Source organism: Myotis yumanensis, unplaced genomic scaffold (genome assembly GCF_028538775.1).
Source record: "Myotis yumanensis isolate MYYU_CA2020_CCGP unplaced genomic scaffold, mMyoYum1.0.hap1 SCAF_15, whole genome shotgun sequence".
NCBI lineage: Eukaryota > Metazoa > Chordata > Mammalia > Chiroptera > Vespertilionidae > Myotis > Myotis yumanensis.
In genome coordinates this window covers 22511790-22538963 of record NW_027223766.1, presented here as the reverse complement: position 1 = coordinate 22538963, position 27174 = coordinate 22511790, and the positions used below count along the sequence as shown (strand labels likewise).

The window sequence follows — 27174 nt, the reverse complement described above, 5'->3', positions numbered from 1 at the left end:
TGTATGCCCGCTCACCATCTAGCCAGCAATGAATCTCTCTTATACGCTTTAATGATCAGAGTGTGTGCTAAAAAACTCTTCGCTGTTTTCTTCTTGAAAAACGGGGTGCTGCTTGCATTCAGAACGCTGGTTTCTTTTTCGATTTAGGCAAACCCTTGTTGTAGATAGCATTGGGGCTTAACGTGTCCACATTGTGGTGTTGGAGTTTTTATGCCAAGGCCACAAATAAGCGCGTTGAGCTTCCAGTATCTCCCTGGAAACTCCTGTGTTCCTGTGATACTGGCGATCCGCCTGGGAGCCCTGCTTCACTTTGCTCCGCTGCTCGGAAGGGCCTCTGAGGTGCCATCACACGTCACCACGTCCTAACCCCTGCCTGCTGGCTGAAGCTTCGTGACTCGGGCGCAGTGGTTACACTGTTATCTTCCTCTCTATTTGTCTTTATTCCCCAATTTTACTCCACGTGGGTTCTTGCCATTTTCTTCTACTGATTTCTTTAGCTCTGTGACCTTGGGGCAAGTCACTTCACCCTGCCACATCTTGGCTTCCTCAGTTATTAGGTGGATATAACCCCAGGGGGCCAGTGTTAGAGTGGAATGACAGAGGCGTGAATAAGTACCCACAAAGCACTCAAGAAGAACAGCTCCTAAGTAGTGCTTTCTTCCCCAATGTTGTACATGAGGGTTCCCATTGTGTTTGCGTTGATTTCTTTCCCAATTGAAGTTTCTACTCAACAATGAAAAGTCCTGAGCCCTCAACAGAGAAGCAGGCAATGACTGGGCTTCATTCCCTTGAAAGGAGAGGCCTTGAATTCCTGGTTAGAAGTAAGACTTAACAGCCCTAGCCAGTTTGACTCAGTGGCTAGAGCAGTGATGGCGAACCTCTGACATCACAATCATTTTTTTGGTTGATTTTTCTTTGTTAAATGGCATTTAAATATATAAAATAAATATCAAAAATATAAGTCTTTGTTTTACTATGGTTGCAAATATCAAAAAATTTCTATATGTGACACGGCACCAGAGTTAAGTTAGGGTTTTTCAAAATGCTGACACACCGAGCTCAAAAGGTTCGCCATCACTGGGCTAGAGCATAGTCCCGCAAACTGAAGGGTTCCCAGTTTGATTCCAGTCAATGGCACATGCTTCCAGTTGCAGACTTAATCCTCAGGCCTGGCTGGGGTGTGTGCAGAAGGCAACCAATTGATGTGTCTCTCTCAAATCTATGTTTCCCTCTCTGTCTCTCCCTTTCCCTTCCACTCTCTCTAAAAATCAATGGAAAAATATCCTCAGGTGAGGATTAACAACAACAACAAAAAAAATTACAAAGAAATTAAAGTAAAAAAAAAAAAGTAAGACTTACATCGGCTAATTCCATTCTGTGCTGTATTTTATGCGTCAGGCCAGTATCTTTGGAACCCTGCACCCAGGATGTGGCCAGGAAGAGTAGGTCCAGGACAAAGAAGGCAAAGCCAAGGAGAAGAAGGAATTCGTGACACAGACCCTTTGCCTCTCTTCCTTCTTGTCTCTCAAGGGGCCTCCTCTTCACCACCCTGGCCTGGCCTCAGCCGGCCCCTTTTTGTCAGGCCTCCTCTGTCATGTTTTCGTCCTGATTCATTTGCTTCCTAGCACTTCCCACTTTCCAGAACTTTCCATTTGCTTCCACATTGTCACTGTGAGCCCCCTTTCCCCAGCTCTGGAAACAGGTGTTCCCTAGACTTGTTCTGAGGATTCTTGAAAACTGAGCTTTTCAGGTTTTGAGAATTAAAAAAAAAAATTTTTTTTAATAGATAAAATAGATTATTATCCCCATGTTATAGATAAAGTGGCTGGGGCACACAGAAGTTAAATGATTTACCCACAACTAGTAGGTGGCAAAATATTGTAAATTTATTGTCTTTATTCCAGGTCAATTCTCTTTTTCCTGTATCACATCTGTTCTCACGCTGTTTGTGTCTCCCTCCCTTTCTCCCTTTCTTCCTCCCTCCCTCCTTCCTTCCCTCCCTCCCTCTCTCCCTCCCTCCTTTCCTGTCTTCCTTCCACAAGGGTTTATTGAGTACCTTCTTGGGCATTGCCTTTGCTCAGCTTTCTTGGATGAAGTCCATTCCCATTCCTGCCAGCCTCAATTCTACCCAGTCTTTACCACTCCGTTTAAAAGCAAATTTCTCATCACACTGTCCTTGCGATGTGCTATTCCTAAATCCCATCTGGGCAGGGAAGGTACAGACCCTCAGAAAGAAAATTGATATTCAAGCTAATCTAGTAATATCAAAGAAGATCCATTAACACGTTATAATTAAGATCCATTAATGTACTGTCATTTGACTCAAAAAAAATAGGCCCATGAAAGGTCGTTTTCATGGAGAACACCAGCCATCCTTTTCCAATTCCCATGGAATGGGTCATCTTCATTGTCTCAGCTGTTGGCAGCTTCTGGTGTTTTTCTACCTGTTTTCAAACATTACATTCTAGTTCTACCAAAACCACTGCACTGAAGCTGTGCACCACCAAGTCAAAGGGAGGAGAATCATGAGGAACAATTAGAATGCTCTGAAACGGACTGGTAGCTCTTTGTGCTCGTCTAATTCTAATGAAATAGGAATATGACTCTATCCAAAGCAGGAGGTGTAAGCACCTGCAGCCATTTACTGTGCTATTTTAAGTTCTGATTGGCAGAAAAAAATACCTTTCCAGAAATACCTGCATGTTGAAAACACGTAATTTTTCTCACTCCTTCTGACTGTATCAGAACTCCTGAATCCACATCAAAATAAATATAGCAGTGTGTTCCATTCCTCAAAACTTTGCAGACCCACATACACGGAGAATGTGGAGTGAGTCCAAGGCTAGTAGACTGCTTCAGGTATAGATTGGGCCATAAGGCATCTATTAGACCTCCCTCTGATGTCCCGGGTTCCAATGAAGGATTTGGGCACAACCTACTAGTTGGGACCTTGGATTCTCTCACACTTCAGGTGCACTAGGGCCACTCTACTTAAGGGAATTCTTTGGTAAATTGCGCAGTAAAATCAAGAATACTTTCATCATGTAATTAATCTCCTGTTCTATGACTATTTTTAAAAATCTTTATTGTTGAGAGTATTACAGGCATCCTCTTTCCCCTCCCCCATTGCCCCCCTCCAACGGGTTCCTGCCCCACCCCAGGAATTCACCATCCTGCTATCTGTGACCATAGATAATCTCTTCCCACCCCCCTTCCCTCTGAGATTCACCATCAGTCTGTTCCATGCTTCAGTGCCCCTGATTGTTTTATTCACCAGTTTATTTTGTTCATTAGATTCCTTGTTCATTTATTTTGATTTTTAGATTTGATTGTTGATAGATATGTATTTGTTGCCATATTATTGTTCATATTTTTTATTTCTTCTTCTCCTCCTCCTCCTCCTCCTCCTTCTTCTTCAATAATACCCTTCAACATTTCATATAATACTGGTTTGGTGGTAATGAACTCCTTTAGCTTTTTCTTGTCTGTGAAGCTCTTCATCTGACCATCAATTCTAAATGAGAGCTTTGCTAGAGTAATCTTGGTTGTAGGTCCTTGCTTTCATCACTTTGAGTATTTCTTGCCACTCCCTTCTGGCCTGCAAAGTTTCTGTTGAGAAATCAGCTAACGGTCATATGGGCACTCCCTTGTAGGTAACTGCTTTCCCTTGCTGCTTTTAAGATTCTCTCTTTGTCTTTAACCCTTGCATTTTAATGATGATGTGTCTTGGTGTGGGCCTCTTTGGGTTCCTCTTATTTGGGACTCTCTACACATCCTGAACTTGTAAGTCTATTTTTTTTCACCAGGTATGGGAAGTTTTCTGTCATTATTTCTTCAAGTAAGTTTTCAATATCTTGTTCTCTCTTATCTCCTTCTGGCATACCCATAATGCAAATGTTGGTATACTTGAAGTTATCTCAGAGGCTCCTTACTAGAACACTATCTTCATATTTTTGGATTCTTTTTTCTTTTTTCTCTTTTGATTGGGTATTTTTTGCTTCCTCATATTCCAAATCATTGATTTGATTCTCAGAAACCTCTACTCTACTGTTGAATCCCTGTAAATTGTTTCTTATTTCAGTTAGAGCATGCTTAATTTCTGACTGGTCCTTTTTCATGTCTTTCACATTTTCACTAGGATCCTTGAAAGTCTTATGAAGATCCTGAGTAATAACCTTATAATCATGATTTTAAACTCTATATCCAGTAGTTTGCTTGCTTTCATTTCTTTCATTTGTGACATGTTTCTTTGTCTCTGCATTTTGGCTGCTTCCCTGTGTTTGTTTCTATGTATTATGTAGAGCTGCTATGTCTCCTGAACTTGGTAGAGCTCAGTGGCTCAACCTCCCCAGTCACCTGAGCTGGGCACTCTAGATGTACCCCTGTGTGGGCTGTGTGCAGTTTTGTAGTTGAACCTTGATTACTGTTGGTATCTCTGGGAGGAGTTGACCTCCAGGCCAATTGGCTGTGAGGACCAGCTGCGACTACAGTGGGAGAGCTGCTATGCAGGAGGCAGGGCCCTGCTGTGAAGCAAGGCAGGCTGATGCTACTGCTGGCTCTTGGGCCTTTTATTAATAGGTTTGGGGCATGCTGTCACCAGCTGCAGCTTGTTTGAGAGATTTTAGGAAAGTCTGAAGCCTAAGCCAGGACAGGCCATTTACTATATATGGAAAAGCTGCTGCAAACAGCTTGGGCAGGGCTTCAAATTGGATGGGGCGGGGTCTTAGGGAATCACCAGGGTGGAGCCAGTGTGGGCCACGCTGATATGGCGGCTAGTCAGCCCTGCTAGACTGGAGATCCCAGCGCTGGAACAGTGACCCTTGCCACTCCTGTCTGGGAGAAAGCTGCCTTTGAATTCCTGTCCTGATGCCAGACAATCCAGTTCCTCCCCGTATGTGTTTGGGTCCCTCAGCATGCCCAGCGCTGGAGCTCAGAGGAAGTGAGACTGAGTAAGTTTGTGCGCCGGCTCTTACACCTGGGATTCCAGCAGCCTCTTTGTCTCTCAGTCACAATCCCTACTGGTTTTTATGGCCCAAAGTTACATGGACTTCTCTTCCCAGCTCTGGGACCCTGAGCTGGGGGTCTGGTGTGGGGCTGGGACCCCTGAGCTGGGGTTCTGGTGTGGGGCTGGGACCCCTGAGCTGGGGGTCAGGTGTGGGGCTGGGACCCCTGAGCTGGGGGTCTGGTGGGGGGCTGGGACCCTGAGCTGGGGGTCTGGTGGGGGGCTGGGACCCCTGAGCTGGGGTTCTGGTGTGGGGCTGGGACCCCTGAGCTGGGGGTCTGGTGTGGGGCTGGGACCCCTGAGCTGGGGGTCTGGTGTGGGGCTGGGACCCCTGAGCTGGGGTTCTGGTGTGGGGCTGGGACCCCTGAGCTGGGGGTCTGGTGTGGGGCTGGGACTCCTTGCTCCTCACAGGCCGTCTCCGCAGAGACCATCTCCCTCAGGATTAAAAGCTGCACGTGTGGGTGCCAGACCAGCCTGTTCCGCGTCTCTGCCTCTCCTCCCAGTCTCCGTGTGCTTTCTTCTTTACTTCTCTAGTTTTAGGACTTACATTCAGCCAGCTTTCAGGAGGTTCTGAGCGGTGGTTGTTTGTATTTTAGTTGTAGTTTTGATGTGGTTGTGGGAGGCGGCGAGTACTGGCATTTACCTACATTTACCTATACTGCCATCTTGATTCCTCCTTCATGGCTGTTTTTTTAGTTTGTGGAATTTTCCTTGGTTTTCTGCAAGTGGGCAGACATGGGCTGTCTCTGTTCTCACACAAGGCAGAGTGTCAGTGGTTCATGCTCACACTCAGGAGATGTTAGTAAAATGAGAAACACTTCCCATTTAAATAATTTCTCCTTCAGAGAACTCCAAGCACTTTATTACATCTTTTAAAAAAAAAGATTTTATTTTTTAAAACATATTTTTATTGATTTCAGAGAGAGGAAAGGAGAGGAAGAGAGAGAAACATCAATGATGAGAGAGAATCATTGATCGGCTGTCTCCACACACCCCACACTGGGGACCGCCAGCCAGGCACTTTGTTACAGCTTATAGCTCTCACAGCCTCGTGGAGAACATGGTAATAGTCTCTCATTTTACAGATACAAAACTGAGAATTAATATCACAGGAATATAGTCTCATAAAGGCTAATAAACTCCTGTGTAAATAATTAAACAAAATGTCCTATTGCAGCTGCCAATGGAAACGGTGGCCTTTTTTTTTTTTTTTTTTTTTGGCTCCCTTCCTGAATTCCTTCCTCCTCAAGTCCAAGTTCCTGGACTGTTTGTGTCTGGCAGCCGAGCTCTGTCCTCAATGAGGTCGCATCTGCTCACTCCACACTAGTCAGCGTCCCGTGTTGCCTGACTGTGTGGTTCTGTCGAGCTGTTCCCAGGTATTTGGCTGAAAGTTATACGTTTAAAAGAAAGGATCTTGAAATATCATGAAATGCCCTCTCTCTCTACCTCAGCATTGTTTTTTACCTCCTCCTAGAAAAGCATAAAAATACTAACAAGGGCAAAAGTTGGCAAGACCCGGAAAGTCCTTCCTGAAGTCAGTATGTGCCTAATACAGTTAGTTTCAGGAGCCAAACAGATTTACCTTTTAAAAACATTTTTCACTTCCAACGTTTCTACTAGTAAATGTTGAATTCAAAGCTGCCGGGGGCTGCTTAACTCTTTTCCTGTGTCACTGTCAAAGTCTTTTTAGAAGTTTTTTGCCATTCCACAAAGCCAAGCCCATTGCCGACTTTGAGAAATAAAGCCAGGGCTGTGGAATGCTACCTGATGAAGTAATGGGGCTGATCTCCAGGACCTGATTCAACGGGGTCTGATTGAATCACTCTGAAACTCCTCACAGCTCTGGCCTTTCTTCTTCGATCACTCTCGTGGAATGCCTGGGGTTGACGGGCAGAGTCCTTGTGCCCTGATTTGGAGTCCGCACAGCTCAGGCCAGGCAATGGCAGTTCATTAGTAAGAAGAACACGTGGTGATAGCTGTTAAGATATGGTAGCTAAATAACGTTTTGAAAATAAACCTCTGGCCGAGAACAGAACTCCCAGGCGGCGGGAATGGCACCAGGTGTCTGACCAGTGGGGTCAGACCAAACGTGGGGTTCAGCAACCTCAGTACTTGGGTTTTGGCTAGGAAAGAATTCAGAGCAGGACCCCATACTGTAAGAGAACATTTAGTTATACAATTACAGAGGTAAAAAAATTAATTCCTAAAAAAATGGGCCTAGGAAATAAGTTATAGAGGAAAAGAAAGGGTCCTTGGAGCTTGGGAGTGAGGAAGCTAATGGTAAGGGACCTGGGGAGGGGGCAGGAGGAGGAAAGGGAAATGGAAAGGCAAGGAAATGGGTCCTCCATCCTAACCAAGGGTTTTAAAGGCAGAGATTTTATGGGAGGCCCCAGGGCAAGATCTTAATAGAATATTCAGTAGTTTTCCAGGTGTGTCCATTCAGGGTTGTAGTCTCCACTGATTGTTTGGCAGGCACCATGGTTGGGGGGGGGGGGGGGGGTCATTATTCAATGCAGATGGTCCTGATGTCAGCAGTGGCTGGTTTTGTGTTGCTTATCTGGGCCAGGAGCTGAAATACAACGGAGGCCTAGATGTTATCTCTAGGGAGGAAAGGTCAGGGGGTCCAAACTGCGGTGACCAGGGATAAGCTAGGGGAGGAAGGGTTACCCTGGGGGCAAGGTCCCACTCTCCAATTGATTGTCCATTGCTAGGCACCTGGGGCTTTCCATCCTGGTGACCTGCTGTACCTGCCCCATTGTCCTTACTCTGCTCATGTTTATCTGCTTACAGCACAATTATTCTGCAGAATGTACTCACTCATGGTGAATGTTTTCCTTTTTCATCTGTTCTCCCTGGAATTTACTTGCCTTTGGAATCAGGAAAAATGAGTCTATGGCTACAGATCTTCGATATGAAGTGGGGAATGTTAAAAAGTTTGGAGAGGAAAAGTGGAAGGGAGGAGGTAGAAAGGGAGAGAGAAAAGCAGGCAGGGAGGGAGGACTGGGGTTGGGGGCAGAGGGAGGGAGAAAGGGAGCATGAGAATATAGCAGGGAAACAAAATGTGGCTGTCAGGGCCAGAATGAAGCCTTTGTTAGCGTAGTCTGCCACACCACTGAGATAATGATGGCTGAATAGCTCAAATCACTCCCCTGCCTGCCCTTGGGGTTAACTTGGCTTTCAGTGTTGGAAAGAGGACCCAAGAGAAAAGTCAAAATGTTTACTTTAGCCAAAGTGTTAAGCTTCTTGTGAGAAGGCCAAGTCCCTGAATGGGGAGATTACCACCAAGAGTGAGCTGGACCCAAGGCCAGGGCTCCTCCTGGGTTAATACACGAACCACACAGGTCCTGAGCGCTCTGTTTACCACAGGTGGAGACATTTTTATCAGCCAGCAGTTGATTAGTCCTCCCAGAGAGCACTTTGACTCGGCTAAATGGACTGAGGGCAAGATTTAAGAAGAGAGCTTTTCTTGGCTTCATTTATTTGTACTAGATTTTTTTTTTTAAAGGTAATATTTGCTCTTATAGTTTTCCAGTGAATTTCAAATACTTCATAATATAGGGTTACTTAATCAAAATGCTCGTTGTGTGACCGGGTTAATGGAATTATGCCCTGCTGAAAGTGAAGAGGCCATGGTCATCTTCTCCATCAGGGAAAAAGCGAACAGGAAAGTTAAGTTTAGTTCTGCACGCTCAGTTCCTCAGAATTGTTCGATTGTTCCCCGCCATCAACCAAGACATAGAGTGTATTGGCTAGGACAGCCTGCATTCTGTGCCTGCTGTCAGTACAGGTATTGAGAGAAATCCCATAGATCCAATTTGACCCCAGGTGGAGGTGCAGGGGAGTCATCTGAACAGGGTCTGTGAATGAGGTCATTGTGTGGATGATAGCTTTTCCCCTCATTCCTTCCTTTCTTTCTAGAGCTAATGTCCCCCTCCCCCCACCAAAACCCTCTCCTCTGGGTACTATCAGAGTAATGACATGCATATGGGGGTCTATGGGCAGTAATTTCACAAAAGAATAAACGTTTCTCAACATTTGCTCACAGTCCCTGGCATATAGCAGGAAACATTCACCAACGTTTCTAGTTTCTATCATGAGTGAGTGTAAAAAGATGACTGTTTGAAGATTCAATATTTGAAAATTTGTTGTGGGGTTTGTTTGTTTTTTTCATAATGACGCTGAAAATGGGGGCAGAGGAAGTTTGGAAACAAATCCAATACTCATTAAGACCACAAATTTCAAGGTTCAAAAGAATGGAGATAGGGTGGAAATGTGAAACAAACTTTAAAAAATGAAATTTAATACTCAACCAAACACCTTCAAGATGGGAGAGAAATGGTCTAACAGCAGCTTGTGGAAATACAGTTAAATTTTCCCTCAGCTGTGTTATATGAGCATCAGAAAGGCTAATGCAATTTTAGGTGCATTTTCTATCCATCAACAGAAGCATACAAAAGGGGAAAAAAAGGAAGCAATAATTTTATCTATTTTGAGATGACACCCTGTGGGCAACCAGTTGATAGAGATGCTGGAGATGCCAGAGAGTGCCAGAGCTTTAGAAACTTTGGCAAGAGTCCTGGCCCATGTGGCTCAGTAGGCCGGGCATCACTCCGTGCACTGAGGGGTGGTTTGATTCCCAGTCAGGGTATATGCTTGGGTTTTCAGACCTGCAGCTGATCGATGTTCCACTCTCACATTGATATTTCTTTTTCTCTTTCCTCTCCCTTTCTAAGAATCAATTCAAAAACATTAAAACCTTGAAAGAAGAAACCTGGGCACAAGAGGAATCTGGTTAGCCTTGGTGAGGGTGATGTGAGGGCTGAAGGGCACTAAATAAATACTTAAAGGGCTGTTATGTGGACCAGATGGATTACATGTACCCAGACGAAACCTGGGTTCAGAACCCTCAGTACTTGGGTTCTCGCTAGGAAATAATTTAGAGCAAGACCCAAACAGTAAGAGAACGTTTATTGGGTAAATTACAGAGGTAGAAAAAGTAATCTCTAGAAGAAATGGGCTTAGGAAACGAGTTATGGAGGTAAAGGAAGGGCCCTTGGAGCTTGGGAGTGGGGAAGTTAATGGTAATGTGCCTGGGGAGGGAGAAGAGAGTTGGCCTGCTCCCTGGAGGGAGAGCACACTGGTTCCTCCATCCTAAGGGTAGAGATTTTAGGGGAGATCCCAGGGAAAGATCTTAATAGAATATTCAACAGTTTTCCAGGTGTGTCCCTTCAGGGTTGTGGTCTCTGCTGATTGATTGGCTGGCACCAGGGCAGGGGGTCATTATTCCATGCAGCTAGTCTTGACATCAGCAGTGGCTGGTTTTGTTGCTTATCTGGGCCTAGAGCTGGAATACAACTGAGGCCTAGATGTTATCTCTAGGGAGGAAAGGTCAAGAGGTCCAAAGCTCATGCCAGGGATATGCTAGGGGAGGAAAAGTCAGCCTGGGTTCCACCCTTCAACTGATTGTCCATTTCGAGGCACCTGGGGCTCGAAATGGTGACCTTCTGTACCTGGCCCACTGTCCTTGCTCTGCTCATGTCTAACTGCCTACAGCAAGTTCAATGTAAGGAAGAACTTTCTAGCAGAGTTGCCCCTCTAGGGGCTGGAGGAGTGTGTTTCTCAACTTGGTTATATTCAAGAGGCTGCAGGGCTCCTTAGTGAATAGTTTCTATTGAGTTACTTTAGATCAGTGGTTCTCAACCTTCTGGCCCTTTAAATACAGTTCCTCATGTTGTGACCCAGCCATAAAATTATTTTCATTGCTACTTCGTAACTGTAATGTTGCTGCTGTTATGAATCCTAATGTAAATATCTGATATGCAGGATGGTCTCAGGTGACCCCTGTGAAAGGGTCATTCCACTACCAAAGGGGTCACGAGCCACAGGTTGAGAACCGCTGTTCTAGATAAAACTCTGGCTGTGATTCACTTGCCATGTTGTAAAATAAAGCCACCTAGGATGAAAGGAGAGGAAAAACAGTGTAAAGTCTCTAAAGTGGAATGGCCATCAATCACATTTTCACCAGGGCCTCTGGGACAAAGGAGCTAGGCAGCTGTCCGCGGTGCTGGAGGGAGTTGCCCCGAGTAGGCAGCTGTGCTCTGGTTTTCTTCATGCTTGTCTGGGTATGTTGTAATGTCTTCTGGATTTTGGGCTTTTCTGCTCCTTATATGTCTATTAACACTCTCCCCCACTCCCACTCCCATCAGAGCTTTAACTAAAGCAGAGAGAAATGCACAGAAAATATATAGAGCTACCTGGGGCTTCCTCTTCCCTACCCCAGGAAAACATGAATCCATTTTATTTCCAAAGGTTCGGCTTCATACTTAAAGTTAGACTGCCTGGATTGATATTTGGAGTAGAAACCCATTGTTTTAGGACAATTGTATGATTTGCTTTCTGACTTCTTTATTTTATGCTTTCTATAGCACATGCATATCCTGAATGGAGATAAGAATGTTAGGCAGAAAATTATTTTTACAGTGAGGTGGAATATTAAACATTTCAGCTAAATAGCTCTGCAGGCTTAGATATGCCCTGGAGTGGTGTGATGGTGATAAGTCTGTCCTATTTCTCACCATTTTTGTTGCTTTTCCTATGCTACTTGATCTGTTGTTGTTGTTGTTACTTAGTTTTCCCCCCAAAATGGAGACAATAGTACCACTTCTTAGGGGCATGAAAATGAGTTAATACATGTAAAGAATATACCATAATGCCAGGTGCATACATAACAAATATTAGTGTTATTATAGCTTGTGTTTGGGGTCGTTAAGGCCACTCTCAGGGTTAATGATTTGCCAGAAGGACTCACAGGGCCCAGAAAAGCTGTTATACTCACAGTTATGGTTTGTTCCAGCAAAAGAATACACATTAAAATAGGCAAAGGAAAAAGGTACATCGGGTGGAGTCCAGCTGCACTGGACCAGTTCCACGCTTCCGGCTGTCCTTCCAGTGGAGTCACACAAACAGAGCTTAAGTCTCTTGGCGATGATGTGTGACGTGTATAAAGTGTCCCCGACCAGGGAAACTCACCAATGCCTTGGTGCCCAGGCCTTTTATAGGGGGCGGGAGAGAGGTCAGTCACACAGGCATACAGTGTATGTGTGAGATTGACCTTAGCTACTTGGTCTTCAGCTCCTCCTCCTCCCCCTCCCAAGAGGTCAAACTGATAGGGTATGACCCAAAGCCCAGGCATGCCGTATAAATCACACGGTTAGCATACTATATGGCATGGCCCAAAGTCTCAGAGACACTTTTATCAGGCAGGGCAGGATGCCCCGAGGGTTTAGAGGAGGAAGGTAAGAGACCATTCTGAGACCTTTGGAAAGTGGAGGTTTTGGGCAACTCAGGCCTCCTGAATTATCCATTTATTGCACATATTTGTAAAATTTTGCTTGTTCGAACAATCTAGTTCAACCATTTTTTAAATTTATTTTTTTATTATTGATAGTATTACAGATAGCTCCCATTTTCCCCTCTTCTTCCCAGTCCCTACCCACCCACCCCCAGGTCTTCCCTATCCTATTACCCTTGACCATAGGCTATGCATATAAGTATATATAAGTTCTTTGGTTTATCTCTTCTCGCCCCCTCCCCCCCCCCCCAACCCCACAGCAAGGTGTTTTAGTCTGATCCATGCCTCCCTGCTTTGGGTCTTATTTTGTTGGTCAATTCAATTTGTTCATTAGATTCCACAAATACTAGTGAGATCATGTGATATTTTCTTTCTCAGTTTGGCTTATTTCACTTAGCATAATATTTTCCAGGCCCACCCATGCTGTCCCAAAGGGTAAGAGATCCCTCTTTTTAACAGCTGCATAGTATTCCATAGTGTAAATGTCCCACAGCATTTTTATCCATTCATCTACTGATGGGCACTTGGGCTGTTTACCAGGGCACATATAATAACACTGCTATGAACATAGGGGTGCATATATTCTTTGTTTGGTGTTTTGGGGTTTTTTAGGATATATTCTCAGAAGTGGGATCACTGGGTCAAATGGGAGTTCCATTTTTAATTTGAGCAAACTTCATACTGTTTTCCAGAGTGACTATAGTCTGCATTCCTACCAGCAGCAAACTAGTGTTCCCTTTTTTCCTCATCCTCTCAAGTACTTTTTTGTTGATTTTTTGATAGCCATTCTGACAGGTGTGAGGTGATATCTCACTGTGGTTTTAATTTGCATTTCTTTGATAGTGACTTTGAGCATTTTTTCATGTGTCTCTTGGCCATCTGTATGTCCTCTTTGGAGAAATGTCTATTCAGATCTCTCCATTTTTTAATTGGATTGTCTATTTTTTGTTGTTGAGTTGTATGAGTGCTTTACATAGTATTTTGGATATTAATCCCGTATCAGATGTATCATTGGCAAATATGTTCTCCTATTCAGTGGGTTCGCTTTTCATTTTGATGTAGTCCCATTTGTTTACTTTCTTAGTTCCCTTTGCCCTAGGACAGCGGTTCTCAACCTGTGGTTGCGACCCCTTTGGGGGTCAAACGACCCTTTCACAGGGGTCGCCTAAGACCATCGGAAAACACATATAATTACATATTGTTTTGTGATTAATCACTATGCTTTATGTTCAATTTGTAACAATGAAATCGGGGGTCACTACAACATGAGGAACTGTATTAAAGGGTGGTGGCATTAGGAAGGTTGAGAACCAATGCCCTAAAAGATGTATCCATAAAAATATTGCTACATGAGATGTCTGAGATATCATTGCCTATGTTGTCTAAGATTTTTATGGCTTCATGTCTTAAATTTGTCTTTTATCCACCTTAAATTTATTCTTGTTTGGTGTAAATTAGTGCTCTAGTTTTATCTTTTTGCATGTGTCTGTCCAGTTTTCCCAGCACCATTTGTTGAAGAGGCTGTCTTTACTCCATTGTATGTTCTTGCCTCCTTTGTCAAATATTAATTGAATGTAATGGCTTGGGTTGATTTATGGGATCTCTGTACTGATCCATTGGTCTATATGCCTGTTCTTGTGCCAGTACCAGGCTGTTTTGGTTATAATGGCTTTGTAGTATAGTTTGATACCTGGTATTGTGATCCCTCCTACTCCGTTCTTCTTTTTCCAAGATTGCTGCAGCTATTCGGGGTCTTTTATGGTTCCATATAAATTTTTGGAGTATTCTAATTCTTTGAAACATGCCATTGGCATTTTAATAGGTATTGCATTGAATTTATAGATTGCTTTGGGTAGTATAGACATTTTAATGTTAATTCTTCCAATACATGAACATGGTTTATGCCTCCATTTATTTGTATCCTTCTCTATTTCTTTTTTCAATGTCCTATAGCAGTGATGGCGAACTTATGACACACATGTCAGAGGTGACACGACACACGAACTCATTTTTTTGGTTGACTTTTCTTTGTTAAATGGCATTTAAATATATAAAATAAATATCAAAAATATAAGTCTTTGTTTTACTATGGTTGCAATTATCAAAAAATTTCTATGTGACACGGCACCAGAGTTAAGTTAGGGTTTTTCAAAATGCTGGCACACCGAGCTCAAAAGGTTCGCCATCACTGTCCTATAGCTTTCCAAGTACAGGTCTTTTACCTCCCTGGTTAAAGTTTATTCCTAATTCTCTTTTTTGTTGTTGCAATGATACATGGGATTGCTTTTTAGTTTCTCTTTCTGAGAGTTCATTATTGGTGCATAAAAATGCCATAAATTTGTGGATGTTGATTTTGTATCCTGCTACCTTGCCAAATTCATTAAGTCTAATAGTTTCCTGGTAGAGTCTTTAGGGTTTTCTATGTACAATATCATGTCATCTGCGAATAATGGCAGTTTTACCTCCTCCTTTCCAATTTGGATGTCTTTTATCTCTTCTTGTCTGATTGCTGTGGCTAGGACTTCCAGTACTATGTTGAAAAAGAGTGGTGAAAGCGGACATCCTTGTCTTGTTCCTGTTCGTAAGGAAAACGCTTTTAGTTTTTGCTCATTGTATATTGGCTATAGGTTTGTCGTATATGGCCTTTATTACATTGAGGTATGGTCCTTCTATTCTCACTTTACTGAGAATTTTTATCAAAACGGTGCTGAATTTTGTCAAAGGCTTTTTCTGCATCTATTGATATGATCATGTGGTTTTAATCTTTCAATTTATTATATCACATTTACTGATTTTCGAATATTGTACTAGCCTTGCATCCCTAGAATAAATCCTACTTGATCATGGTGTATGACCCAAACTAGGCCCACCAGCAGAGAGCACGAGAACTGAGAAAGGTACCCACATAATATCTGGCTGTGAAAAGCAGCAGGGTTGCTGTCTGCCAGGGAGAGATGGCTGGAAATGCAGACACCTTCTTAAAAGGCCACCACACAACATTCTGAGTGCAGCCACTCACCTTGGGCTCCAGCAGAGGGAGGGCAGTGTGAACTGGAGAGGTACAAATGGAAGTCAGGGTTGGGGGGTCTGGGATTAGAGCTCATTAGGCAGACACCCCGGTTTCCTGTGCTGAATCATTGCCTCATGCTGCAGAGGTCATCCTTCTCAGGCAAACTTGCTGTCCTGCTGTTTTTGCCTTGGGAGATGACAGTTCACCCATTGTACTGGAAAACCCCTTGCCCCCATCCTGTAGAGCAGTGGTTCTCAACCTTGGCTGCACAGTAGAATCGCCTGGGAATCTTTTTAAAATCCTGATTTCTGGGCCTCATCCTCCGGAAATTGTTTCTTTGTTACTAATGTTGTGGCCTCACCCCATAACAAACAATTTCCGGAGGATGAGGACCAGAAATTAGGATTTTAAAAAGATTCCCAGGTGATTCTAGTGTGCAGCCAAGGTTGAGAACCACTGCTGCAGAGTTCTGAGGCCCATTAAGAAACTAACAATTAGCCTCCAAGCAGAAGCAACTGTCCTGCCCTGTTGGAAAACCTCTCGCCCCACCTGCGGACACCTGCTTGGGGTTACTCCAGGCTGAATCCAGTCAGTCTGGAGTCTTGGCCAGGTCTAGTTAGTCAGAAACAGCAGTTTGGGTCCCCATCCCCGACTGCTTAGTGAAGCAAAAGCCAGCAGGACCAGCTCTGTGGGGGAAGGAAGTACAGCTCAGAACAGGGTCAGTCAAGGTGTGAGACTCAAGGCAGATGCACTCTGGGCTAAGGAGTCCGACCACTAGACAGCTGGCACAATGACATTGGGGTTGAGCCTCACTGGCAGCAAGTTGGAGGGGAGATCCCTCTCACACACAGGACATCAACAATGAAGTCTCGATCCCCGATCAGGGCACATACAAGAATCAGCTAATGAATGCATAAATAAGTAGAACAACAAAAATCAATGTTTTTCCCTCTCTCTCCCTCTAAAATCAATAAATAAAAAATGTTTAAAAAGATATTAATAAAAAAGAATGAAGCCTCAATTACAACAGGAGAGCCCAAACAACGCACACAAGAGGCATTCCTAGAGCATCCAGCTCAGGTGAACAAAGAGACCACACCACTGGACCCCGTAAGACACTTTCTACATAAGGCCACCCCACAAAGACTGAGGCAAAGCAGTTCTAATACATAGAAAAAAATATAAAGAGATGAGTTTTCTGCAAAGAAGATTCCCAGATGCCTCTCCCCATAAAAAATGTGATGTAGAAGACCCCAAAGCAAGGAAAGCAGAGCTACAAAAGCGGGGGTTAAATAGTTTGAATGTCTTGATTAATAAGGGGAATATAAAATCTGAATGCCCTCTAATGTTCCAAAATGTTGTCATCATGAGTTGTTTGTAACCGTATCTTTTTCCTTCCTTCCCATATGATTAGATCTCAGTCTGTGGTAGAAGCTGGGACCCTGAAACATGAGGAGAAGGGAGAGAATGAGAACACTCAGCCACTCTTGGCTCTGGACTGAACCCCGAGTCACTCCATGTTCCCGCATATCGCCAGCCGCCGGTGGTATCAGCCGCCTAGGAAGCACATGCGCAACTGACCCCACAGACAGGTACGGCTTGACACAAGGCTCTCCACTCCTGCCACCCAGTAATGACTGTCACCAGCCATTGGTCGAAGCAGCCAAAGTTGAACAAAGACTTGAGAGATGCTTTTTTTTTTTCCCCAATGAGGGCATTGGGTAGAGGATAAAGCAAGGCAGTTACGTAATCAAGATTTTCCTCCCCCACATTTATGGTATTAAATGCATTACTAAATTTGATGCACACACTGCATTAGAACAAGGATTTTTCTGAGGCATCGCCCAGAGACCTTCTCCCGCTTTTGCAATTTAAGATTAAGTGCATTTCCGAGTAGATACATCACAATTGTCAAGTTTAATGTAGTGCAGAGCCCTGAGACAATGGTATCTCCAGTAATTTCCATTCTTATTGAATTATTTTCTTTGACCTCATCACCAGCATCAAGTTATTCAGCCTCAGAGCAAGTTCTCCGAGGCCTGGCTATGTTCAGAGGCTGCTTATTTTGATATCCTGCAAAAACGATTTTGACATCATATCTTTTGTCAGGCTACCAGCTGATCATCATGAGCTGACATTAAAAGAAGGCACACAATGTGAAATATGATTATTTCCTCTTAGCAATGTGACTTCCACAGGCAATGTGTGTCTGCAGATGGGGTCCCATTGAAAACATGTCAGTGATTTATAAATCCATTCACGTTGCCTCACTTGGGTCACTACAGCAAAGAAAAGTGCCACTAAAGCATTTAACTCCCACCTCCCTCTGCAGCCAGTGGCTGTTGCTGGAGGAAGACCCTGAAGGATGGCTAAATAGGCAAGTACTGAAAATAAGAGAAAACTAGGAATGCAGGACGAAATGCCAAAGATCATTGTATTTCTTTGTCTATTCTCCTTGGAAATGGAGCCCCCAACTATCCATTCAAAGGAAATTAGATAAAATTAAAGATATCATAGGACATGATATCCTTACCTGTGCCATTTTTTTCCCCAAAACCAGCTGTATGTTTTCAGACATCTGCATGACATGGCCATTCATGAGTATAACTAGTGGGTGCTCAATGCCAAATAAAAATATTTTAGTTAATGGGCAGTAAAATATGATTTCACATTTTAAGAATTTGGGAGGGTTGACTTGTTAGCTAAAAATTTCAAAGGAAAGAGGTGATTCAACTGGCCATAAATCACCCTCGATGGCTATTATTACTAATTTTTTTCTACTGGTAGATAATTAACAGAAGTAATTTTTGTATTCACCCTTGAAATAAAATTGAAATAGAATTAAAAACATTTCTCAATTGCATTGCAGTATTAAAACCAATTTTTTGTGTGTAGACGTTTCAAATAACAAAAGAATATTGAAATAATTCTACCAATGCAGTGACTGAAATACTTTTCTTATACACCATGACATAGGGAAGAAAGATGAAGAATTAAAGTGAATTAGAAAATCCATTTTATTACCTGGGTTTATAAGGCAGTTGTGGAATCCAAGTACTTAAAATGCTATTGGAGTCAGTTATTGCCAACCCTCTGCAACAGTAAAAACAATTCTGGCTTTTCAATTGGCAATCTTTAGCATCCTGTAGTGACCTGATTTTAAATACCATGTGATAATTGCTAAGAGCTAGTTTTCACTCTATTCCATGGCTTCATTACATGAATGTAAGATGATGGTTCAATGATGACAACTTACACTTTGAATTTCTTTGTGTATGCAATATACACACAAGAACCAAATTCTGTAAGTGACATGAATGTTACCACATGAGCACTGGATTGTATTGTCCTTAGTCATTTCCTCTGTTCAATAAATACTGAAGGACACACATACCTTTTTCTTTTTCAAGAGTTTACTTTTCCTTCTTCTGGAGTTTGATAATTAATTTGATATCCTCCCACCCCCCAATACTCCATCTATTTTAGTGAGTTTTCTGGACATTGGCAAAACAGAAGGGAACACAAGAAATATTTTGCAAACTCCTCTCCTGGAAGCTAATGTGCTTAAGAACAAACAAAGACTCATTTCCATTTTAAAGAACTGTCTTTTAAATGGCGTACAAAAGCATCCTCCTTTGTCCTGAGATAGAAAAGAAGGCACACATGTTTTCCTACCTGTGAATGATATCTGGTAACCTCTGTGTAATTTTGCCAGCATTTTTTGTTCATATTGGCTTAAACTTCAGTGCATTAATATTATTACATTCTTACAGCTAACATTTCTAGTTAGCTTTAATTAAAAAAAAAAATGAATGCATTCATAATCTACCCAATTAATGACATGGTCATCTTTGGAATGAGTAGGCAAGGCCATTTTTCAATAGTTATTTCTATGCAGTGTTCAATAGTAAAAAACTATGGATAATTGCTATTTCAAAATGATGTTTAAAGGGCAGGAGTTGCTCAAGCCAGGCAGCTGGAAGAGTCTTCCAAACTCTTTCAAACAGGAAAGCAATCTCGACATCCTACACCCGGGACCGAGACCCTGGCACTCCTGCCTTCCACTCTGCCATCCTTCCTAGTATTGCAACACTGATGGGAATCCTCTCAAGGATTCTGTCACTCGCATGGATTTAAAATAGGCAAAGACACTCTGGATTCCAGTCCTGTCATGGGCAGCAACAGGCCCGAGGCCAGAGGTCCTAGCAGCCACCTATCTACCTGATCCTGAGGGAGAATTTTCACTTGGGCAATTTTTACATTTGGTGTTGTTGTTTTTTCCAAGCATTAAAAAAAGTACGTGAGGCATTTTTATAACTCAATATAAAATGATTCTATATCTCTTTTTCGTGTAAAAGCTTCCTCTTAGAAAGAAATGCCATTTTGACAGTATCTCCACCATTCTCACGGTGAGGAGAGAGAAATGAAGACACCAGCTCTCAAAGGAAAAAAAAAAAAAAAAAGCAGACCCAGTGGGCAGGGAGCTGCACAGTTCACATATGCTGGCATAATTACATTGTTTTCCTTCGTATTAGGAAATTGCTTCCTTCATGAGTGTCTTTGCCGAAAAATAATTAAAAGGGGAAGTCTGAGTTCACCAGGAAAGTTATCATGAAACCGCTAGAAGTGAAGCATTTATACAGCTTGTCATTAAGATAAAAAAAAGTAGTGGTATGTGATGACAAAAATTGTCTAGCTACCCTAGAAAAACATAATTGCATAGGAACATTACAAGCTAACGCAATCCATTCACAGTCTCTACATGTATTCTCACTACACACTGATTCAGCCTATTCTAAACGGAGAAAATATCTTTGGCTGGCAAGGTAGAAGCTATCATGTATTTACCTGAAATATGGGCATCAGACCAGCGCTGTCCTGGAATGATGATATACAGCAGGGTCTTTCCTAAGTGAATTGCAGTGGGGCAAGTATTCCCTTTCATGTCTTCTAACCCTAGGAGGAGGTTTAGACATCTTTAGGCGGCAAATCAAGGAAATTAAGGGCGTTGGTGCTCGAACTTCTCTCCCCACACCCGAGCCGACAGAACCCGAAAGGCAGCCCCTCTCCAGTGTGCCCCAAACCCGCACGACATGCTAAATCGCAGGCAGGCTGCGTCTCTGCTGGGGTGTCAGCTCTGGGTGCCACACATCCACGATGAATATCAGCCGGAAAGACGTGGCGTCCTGCCACACCTCGTGCTCAAAGGAGTCGTCAAAGATGAGCACCTTGCCTTCTTCCCAGGTCCTGGAACAGAGAAACGTGGAGGCTTGTGATTCCGATGCCGGAGGACCGGTACATGTCTATGTTGTGGGAAGGCATGGGGAGAAGTGGCCCTACGTTCACCTCCCTGCTCATGCTAGGGCCTGGGCTAAGTGCCTTGTGGGCATTATTTCACTTGCTCCATACAACAGTCCTGCAAAGCAGCTGGTATCAATGCCAATTTTATAAGCAAGAAGGCCGAGGCTCGAGGGGATTAATAGGCCAAGGTTACATAGAATTAGGTGGTAGGGCTGGGTTCTGAACAAGGCAGCCAGCTTCCGTGACACCATGCTGACTCCTCCAGAGCAATACATCAATATCACCGAGGGGGGGGGGGGGGGGTTGGGGGGAAGGGTTTCTTCAGGAAGGGGGTCGCTGTGCCATTGAATAATTCAGTGGTAAAGCAATACACGCAATGTGTAATATGTACGGGCTCAGTACAAGCCAGCTGACTGAGTGCAAGTCTGTACATCTAGAACAGCGGTTCTCAACCTGTGGGTCGAGACCCCTTTGGCGGTCGAACCACCCTTTCACAGGGGTCACCTAAGACCATCCTGCAGATCAGATATTTACATTACGATTCATAACAGTAGCAACATTACAGTTATGAAGTAGCAACGAAAATAATTTTATGGTTGGGTCACAACATGAGGAACTGTATTTAAAGGGCCAGAAGGTTGAGAACCACTGATCTAGAACAAGCATGTCAAACTCGCGGCCCGCAGGCTGATGCTTCACTTATATGGCCCGTGTGGGCCTTTGAGTTTGACATGCTTGATCTAGAAAGAGAAGCAAGAAGGCTCATTGACCAGATGCACGTGTTCTGGGGAGACATCACTGCAGAAGGCAGCCCTGGAACTGGGAGGCAGTGTCTTCAGACCAAAGAAGGGACAGAGATGAAAGGGTCTGGATTAACATCACCCACCCCAGTGTACACGTTCTCAAAGGAAGAGAAAGTGTCCAGCTGAACATGGCTTTGTCGTCACAAACACCCATCCTCAGAGGTGACGAATAAGAGAGAAAATGGTGGGAGCAAACATACTTGGTCTCGTTGGCACACCGGATCTTGCAGCCTTCCTTGGGAATCACCAAGCCCAGGTGCATTCGGAGCCTGCAGTTCGTGGGCCCCGTGTGCGGCCACACGTGAGTTCCTGGGTGCATGATGGAATATTTGATCTGTGCAGAGAATATAACACACCGTTCTTCCATTTATCAAGCTGTGGGGGAATTGCTAAATTAAAGTGACAGTACAAAATTACTGTCAATTTGGATTAGAGCCTTTGTAAGACTCAGAATTAATATTCTCCTCTCATTTCTTTGTGAAGGAATTAAAAATAAGTACTCCCTTTTTGCACAAAGCTATATATACACTGAACATTTTCACCCTCAATTCTGACATCAACCACATGAAATTGTTTCATTAAAAGAGGCATTCGTTGGGCCAAAGGACATAAACACTTGTTTGTAATCATCCACATTCCCTTATTGCCAATAAGCAATTGTGTTCTTCCCAGCACTGAAAACACTCTTGGTACCTGTCCTCTCCGGCATCCTGTTGTCTCGGGGAATTTATCTAGTAAAGAACAGGTTTTAGGAGCTCCTTTGCAGGCATTTTCATTTTTTCTTCCTAGAACAATAAATGATAAAAGCATTGTTAGTGAACGAATCACAGTACAGCTCTGACTCATCCTGTTTGGACCACATGTGATCTATAATGTCATGCGCACTGTGGGAATGAGAAGGCTGCATACACACACGGAGACAATGTGCTTTGCTCCACTAGGTACTGACTTGCAGAGCAAGGACTAGAATTCTCCCCTCACTGGTGGACTATTTGACTAGGGATGTCTAATAGTTATTTCCCCCCTGAGGCAGGCAGAACAGTGGATGTCAACATCTAAGCCCAGGAACCTATGATATATTAACGGAGAGGGGAAATAAAGGTTACAGAGGGCACTGAGATTTCTAATCAGCGCATCTTAAAATATAGAGATTGCTCTGGATTAATTAAATGTGCCAATGGAATCATAGGGTTCTTAAATGCAGAAGAGTCAAGGTTTGAATGATGCAGAATGAGAAAGACTTGACGGGCCATTGCTGACTCTGACAATGGAAAGCGCTACCAGCCAAGGAATGTGGGCAGACTAAGCTGGAGCCTCCAGAAGGAATGCAGCCCGATGACATTTCCATGCTCACCCAGTGAGACCCACTATAGACTTCTGACCTCCAGAACTCTAACAATTCACGTTATTTTAAGCCACTATGTTTATGGTAATTTGTTACAGCAGCCACAGTAATATACCTGCCCCCACCCCCCAAAAAAGCTTATATGTCTAACCTAAAAATGCATTTCCAGGATTATACTAATGAGTTACCTACACAATGTTTTTCATTGGAATTTAATGTATTTTTAATTGTATAGATCATCCTTTACTGGTATATATGGATAAAGCAGGATTTACATGAAGGTGGGAGGAGGTCTTTGAGAGATGATGTTTTCTAGGCATCACTGTGTCAGAGACACAGAATTTGAGACATAGTCCTAAGCATTCTAAGCTATGAAAATGTCTTCATCTACAAAATCGCCGTTTCTTAGGGAAGATATGCTCAGGAATGCACACAGCATCATCTGCTGCACTTAAAAAAATTATGTTGGCAAAAAGCTGACAGTCACTTGAAATCATGTGATCTTTTGAAATCATAGATATTGCCTTGAAAATATCGCTTTAGTTCTCTTTCGTGTAAAGCATTTGGAAAGCATAACTGAGATAAACGACTGTGGTTATTAGTGCTTTAACGTACACCAACTGCTTATCATCCTCTTGATTCATTTCCTGTGTTGACTTTGTGCAACACATGGTGCTATTTAGTCTTCAAAATGGATTTACTTTGTACACTATTGCTAACTGAGTTTAACTTGAATTTTCAAGGGAAGTGGAGAGAGATTTAAAGATAAAATTCCACGCTCCTCATTTTAAGGGTAGATTGCTAAGTTAATTCAATGAGCACACACATACCGGAGCCCTGTCTACGTGCCTTCGCCTGAATTCAGCTCAGGGAATCTGAGGCTGAATATGCACCACTTCCTAGTCTTGAAGAGCTCAGGGACTAGTTATTACTGTCCTGTCGCTCCGGTCTGTCCTCATCTCTACCAACTCTTACCCCTGGGATATTACTTTGGCAAGCGACACTATCTCCATTTGACAGGAGCAAAGAAGCTCAGGGAAGCTCCTCTCCAAGGCATTGGGAGCACACAGTGGACTCTGCAGATACGCCTACACAGCCCAGGTACTCTCTGTAGCTTATCACTTAACAGAAAATATTAGGAAATCAAAATACTGTTATTTATATTTATCCAAATACACACAGGAGTATACACAGGCATGCACACACATACTTACAGGCACGCACACAAATAAGTGTTCACCTATAGATTTAGAAAACTGAATGGAATTTGATAAGCTAGGTTTTCCCGTAAATTGGGGAATCCCGGCCCTGGGAAGTGACACCAGACTAGTGTCCGCTTCCGAGGTATCACTAGCTGCGGAGAGTCTGGAAGCCGGGGCTCACCTTGCTGCCACAGGGTAAACTGGCTCCAGTCTCCCTTCTCCCTCAGGTTTTCATCCTCAGGCAGGAAGAGGCCTTTGGCTTTATCCATCACCGCAAGGCCTTCGTCGCGGATCAACTTCCAGTTTCTCTCTAAGGACTAGAGAGAAGATTCTGGTGTTAATGGACTGAAAATATGCCAGGTAGAACACCTTATCAAAATGACTCCCAGCTTTTCGTTTATCTGATTAATCAAGCAATGAAATTTTTCTCACTTCATTTAATTTTTCTTTTTTAAAGTTTACTTTTATTTAAAATCTATTTTTATTGATTTCATAAAGGAAGGGAGTGGGATAAAGAAACATCAATGATGAGAATCACTGATTGGCTGCCTCCTGCGAGCCCCATACTGGGGATCAAGCTCACAACCCGGGCATGTGCCCTAAACGGGATTGAACTATGACCTCTTAGTTCATAGGTCAACACTCAACCACTGAGCCATGCCAACCAGGCTAAATTGATTTTTTAGACAGAAAGGAAAAGGAAGAGAGAGAGAGAGAGAGAGAGAGAGAGAGAAGAAGAAGAAGAAGAAGAAGAAGAACAGAATATCGATCGCCCCCTACTGGAGATTCAGCCCTAAACATGGACATGTGCCCTGACATTGAACAGGCAACTTTTCTGTGCACAACCCGAAGTCCCACCAACTGAGCCACACCGGCCAGGGAGGCTCACACCATACTCCTCCACCCGTTGGTTGAGGTTGTTTCCATACCTTGGTTATTGTGAATAATGCTGCAATGAACAGGGATACAGATATCTCTGATATCCTGTATTCCATTTCCTTTGGATATATACCCAGAAGTGGGATTGCTGGGTCACACAGCAGTTCTATTTTTAATATTCTGAGGAACCTCCATACTGTGTTTCATAGTAACTGCACCAAACTTATATACTTCTGTTTCTGTGAAACCCACTCATCATCACCTACTTTGTGCTGGTCACCTACCCATAAATAATTCCAATACTACTTTAACCCCAAGTAGGTAGTTCATAAATAGCAAGTCCAAGATTTAATTTCAATACAGACACATTCAAAAGTCCTCACTTGGGCAGGTCCCCAGAGTGAGAGAATATGGTGGTTTTCTCAAGGATGCTAAGATTACAGAAAGGGAAAGAAGAAAAAATACAGTCCAGATATTTACATCTTCTATAAAACATATCAATCACCAACAGTCCCTGCTGCTACACGCTCGTTCAAGTTGCCAGATAAATCTGTTAGATTCATGTTAAACTGTCACACTCGAGAGGAGAATTACCTCGCTAACACACGAAATTACTTTCCAAATGAGTGTTTTGGCACCTTCCCCTCCTCTCTCCTGGTATTTTAGAAGTTTCTCTCACTTCTTTTGAAAGCACATTTTAGAGACATCTTTGATAGGAGCTGATCTTTTGTTACTAAAATAGGGCACAAAGCCCTAGGGAAAAACGTTAAAGTAACTGCATCACTAAATAAAATTTTTGAAATGTTACTGAGGAGCAAGCTGCTTTTGTATGTGACATGTCATTCCTGCCCCCTCTCACCTCCTCTCCGTGTCTCCAGGGAAGTGTTGCTGAGGTCCTTTTCCAGGAGCAGTAATGATTTTTTAAAAACACGATTTTGTATCCCATTGTGACACGTAGCACTCCTGGACCACCTGCGCCGCGAGGCCACAGACCTGCTCAGTAGGAATCAGGCACCGCACAGGTTTCTAATTTCCAGTATAAAATTGCCACTCACCATTTTCTTTTAGGTTCAATACTGTGTCAGACAATTTTACAACGGGAAGGGTCCTCGTTAATCTAGTGGACACTTTTTCCCTTCAGGGATGAAGGAATAACTCTTGGAGTGGACATCTCACAGTCCAGTGGCCAGAAACCGTCTGCCACCTCCACGTGCCTCGACTGTTCCTACGGCACCTGCGGGAGGGGAGAGGTGAGGCTGTAGTGGCCCTGGGGATCCTGCTCCCCTCTGGGCACGAGGGTGACTGATGGCTCCCGCCAGCTCCTCTGCAGTGGGTTACCGGCACCTCTGAGGCGCAGGTGCTGGTGTGGGGGGTCCTTGGGGAACAGAGCGCTCCCCACAGGACACCGGGCAGACCAACGGGGTTCACATTGCTGACAGCTGGGAAAACCAGGCTAACCAAACACACACACCTAGTAAACCTGAGGAAACAATGAACACCATAAAGATAACAGCCATGATCTCTTACGTGGTCAACGTAAACATTTTTTCTACCAAAGTAATAACTACACTATGGCAGTCATTTTCAGCCAGTGCCCCACAAGAATTTCTAGACATGCAATGCCTGACCAAGGGGGTCTCTTCATGGGCATTAGGGAGAAATTTGGGATGGGACCTGGTAATGTTATTTTTTAAGCACAAACCAAGAAACCACATTGTGTAAAATTCACATAGTTATAGGGGATTGATTGTGTTTGTGTGTGTGTGTGTGTGTGTGAGAGGGGGGGAGGGAGAGAGGGAGGATACACATTTTCTCTATAGCAATATTATTCAGTTTTCTGAGATGGCAAAAATTTCCATTTTTTAGGAAATTCCATGAGGAACTTGAAAGATGCCTACATTGTTAAAGGCCTCATATGAAATATTACTTCCTTGACCCTAAATGCATCCATTTCATGAAACTGAAAAGAGATACATGGATAGGGTTGGCGGCCCAGAAAACAATAGCTTCTAATTCACATTTCTTCTTGTGGCTACACAGACTTCAGAAAGCAGAGTTGATTGCTTTTACAGTGCCACATGGCTCCATAAACCCATCATCAGAACTTGCCTGTTGAGTTAAACCTCAGCTGTATTTGGCACTGTAGTCACCCCACAAATGGATTTCCTAGTTTCAAGCCTCATTAGTCCCACAATACACTCCTGCTCTCTTTAATCCAAACCCTCCATCCAATTCAGGGCACTTGGCCGATATTCTGTTCATCCCTCTTGAATGGTACATG

The 27174-nt window shown here is 43.4% G+C and overlaps 2 protein-coding genes across 12 annotated transcripts in view; one reads left to right on the top strand and one right to left on the bottom strand.

Annotated features, from left to right (window-relative positions):
- CLVS1 (clavesin 1) overlaps positions 1-18876 on the top strand; it is a 140350-nt gene extending 121474 nt beyond the window's left edge. The window contains exon 6 of the mRNA XM_070391985.1: positions 16778-18876. Coding sequence (XP_070248086.1) covers positions 16778-16865 — 88 coding nt within the window. The 3' untranslated portion in view covers positions 16866-18876. The remainder of the gene's footprint in view (positions 1-16777) is intronic.
- ASPH (aspartate beta-hydroxylase) overlaps positions 18363-27174 on the bottom strand; it is a 173913-nt gene continuing 165101 nt past the window's right edge. For all 11 annotated transcript variants that reach the window (XM_070391973.1, XM_070391975.1, XM_070391974.1 and 8 more), the window contains 4 exons: positions 24196-24331; positions 22161-22252; positions 21668-21801; positions 18363-20610 (listed from right to left, as the gene is read on the bottom strand). In XM_070391973.1, the coding sequence (XP_070248074.1) occupies positions 20460-20610; positions 21668-21801; positions 22161-22252; positions 24196-24331 (513 nt within the window). In that variant the 3' untranslated portion in view covers positions 18363-20459. The remainder of the gene's footprint in view (positions 20611-21667; positions 21802-22160; positions 22253-24195; positions 24332-27174) is intronic.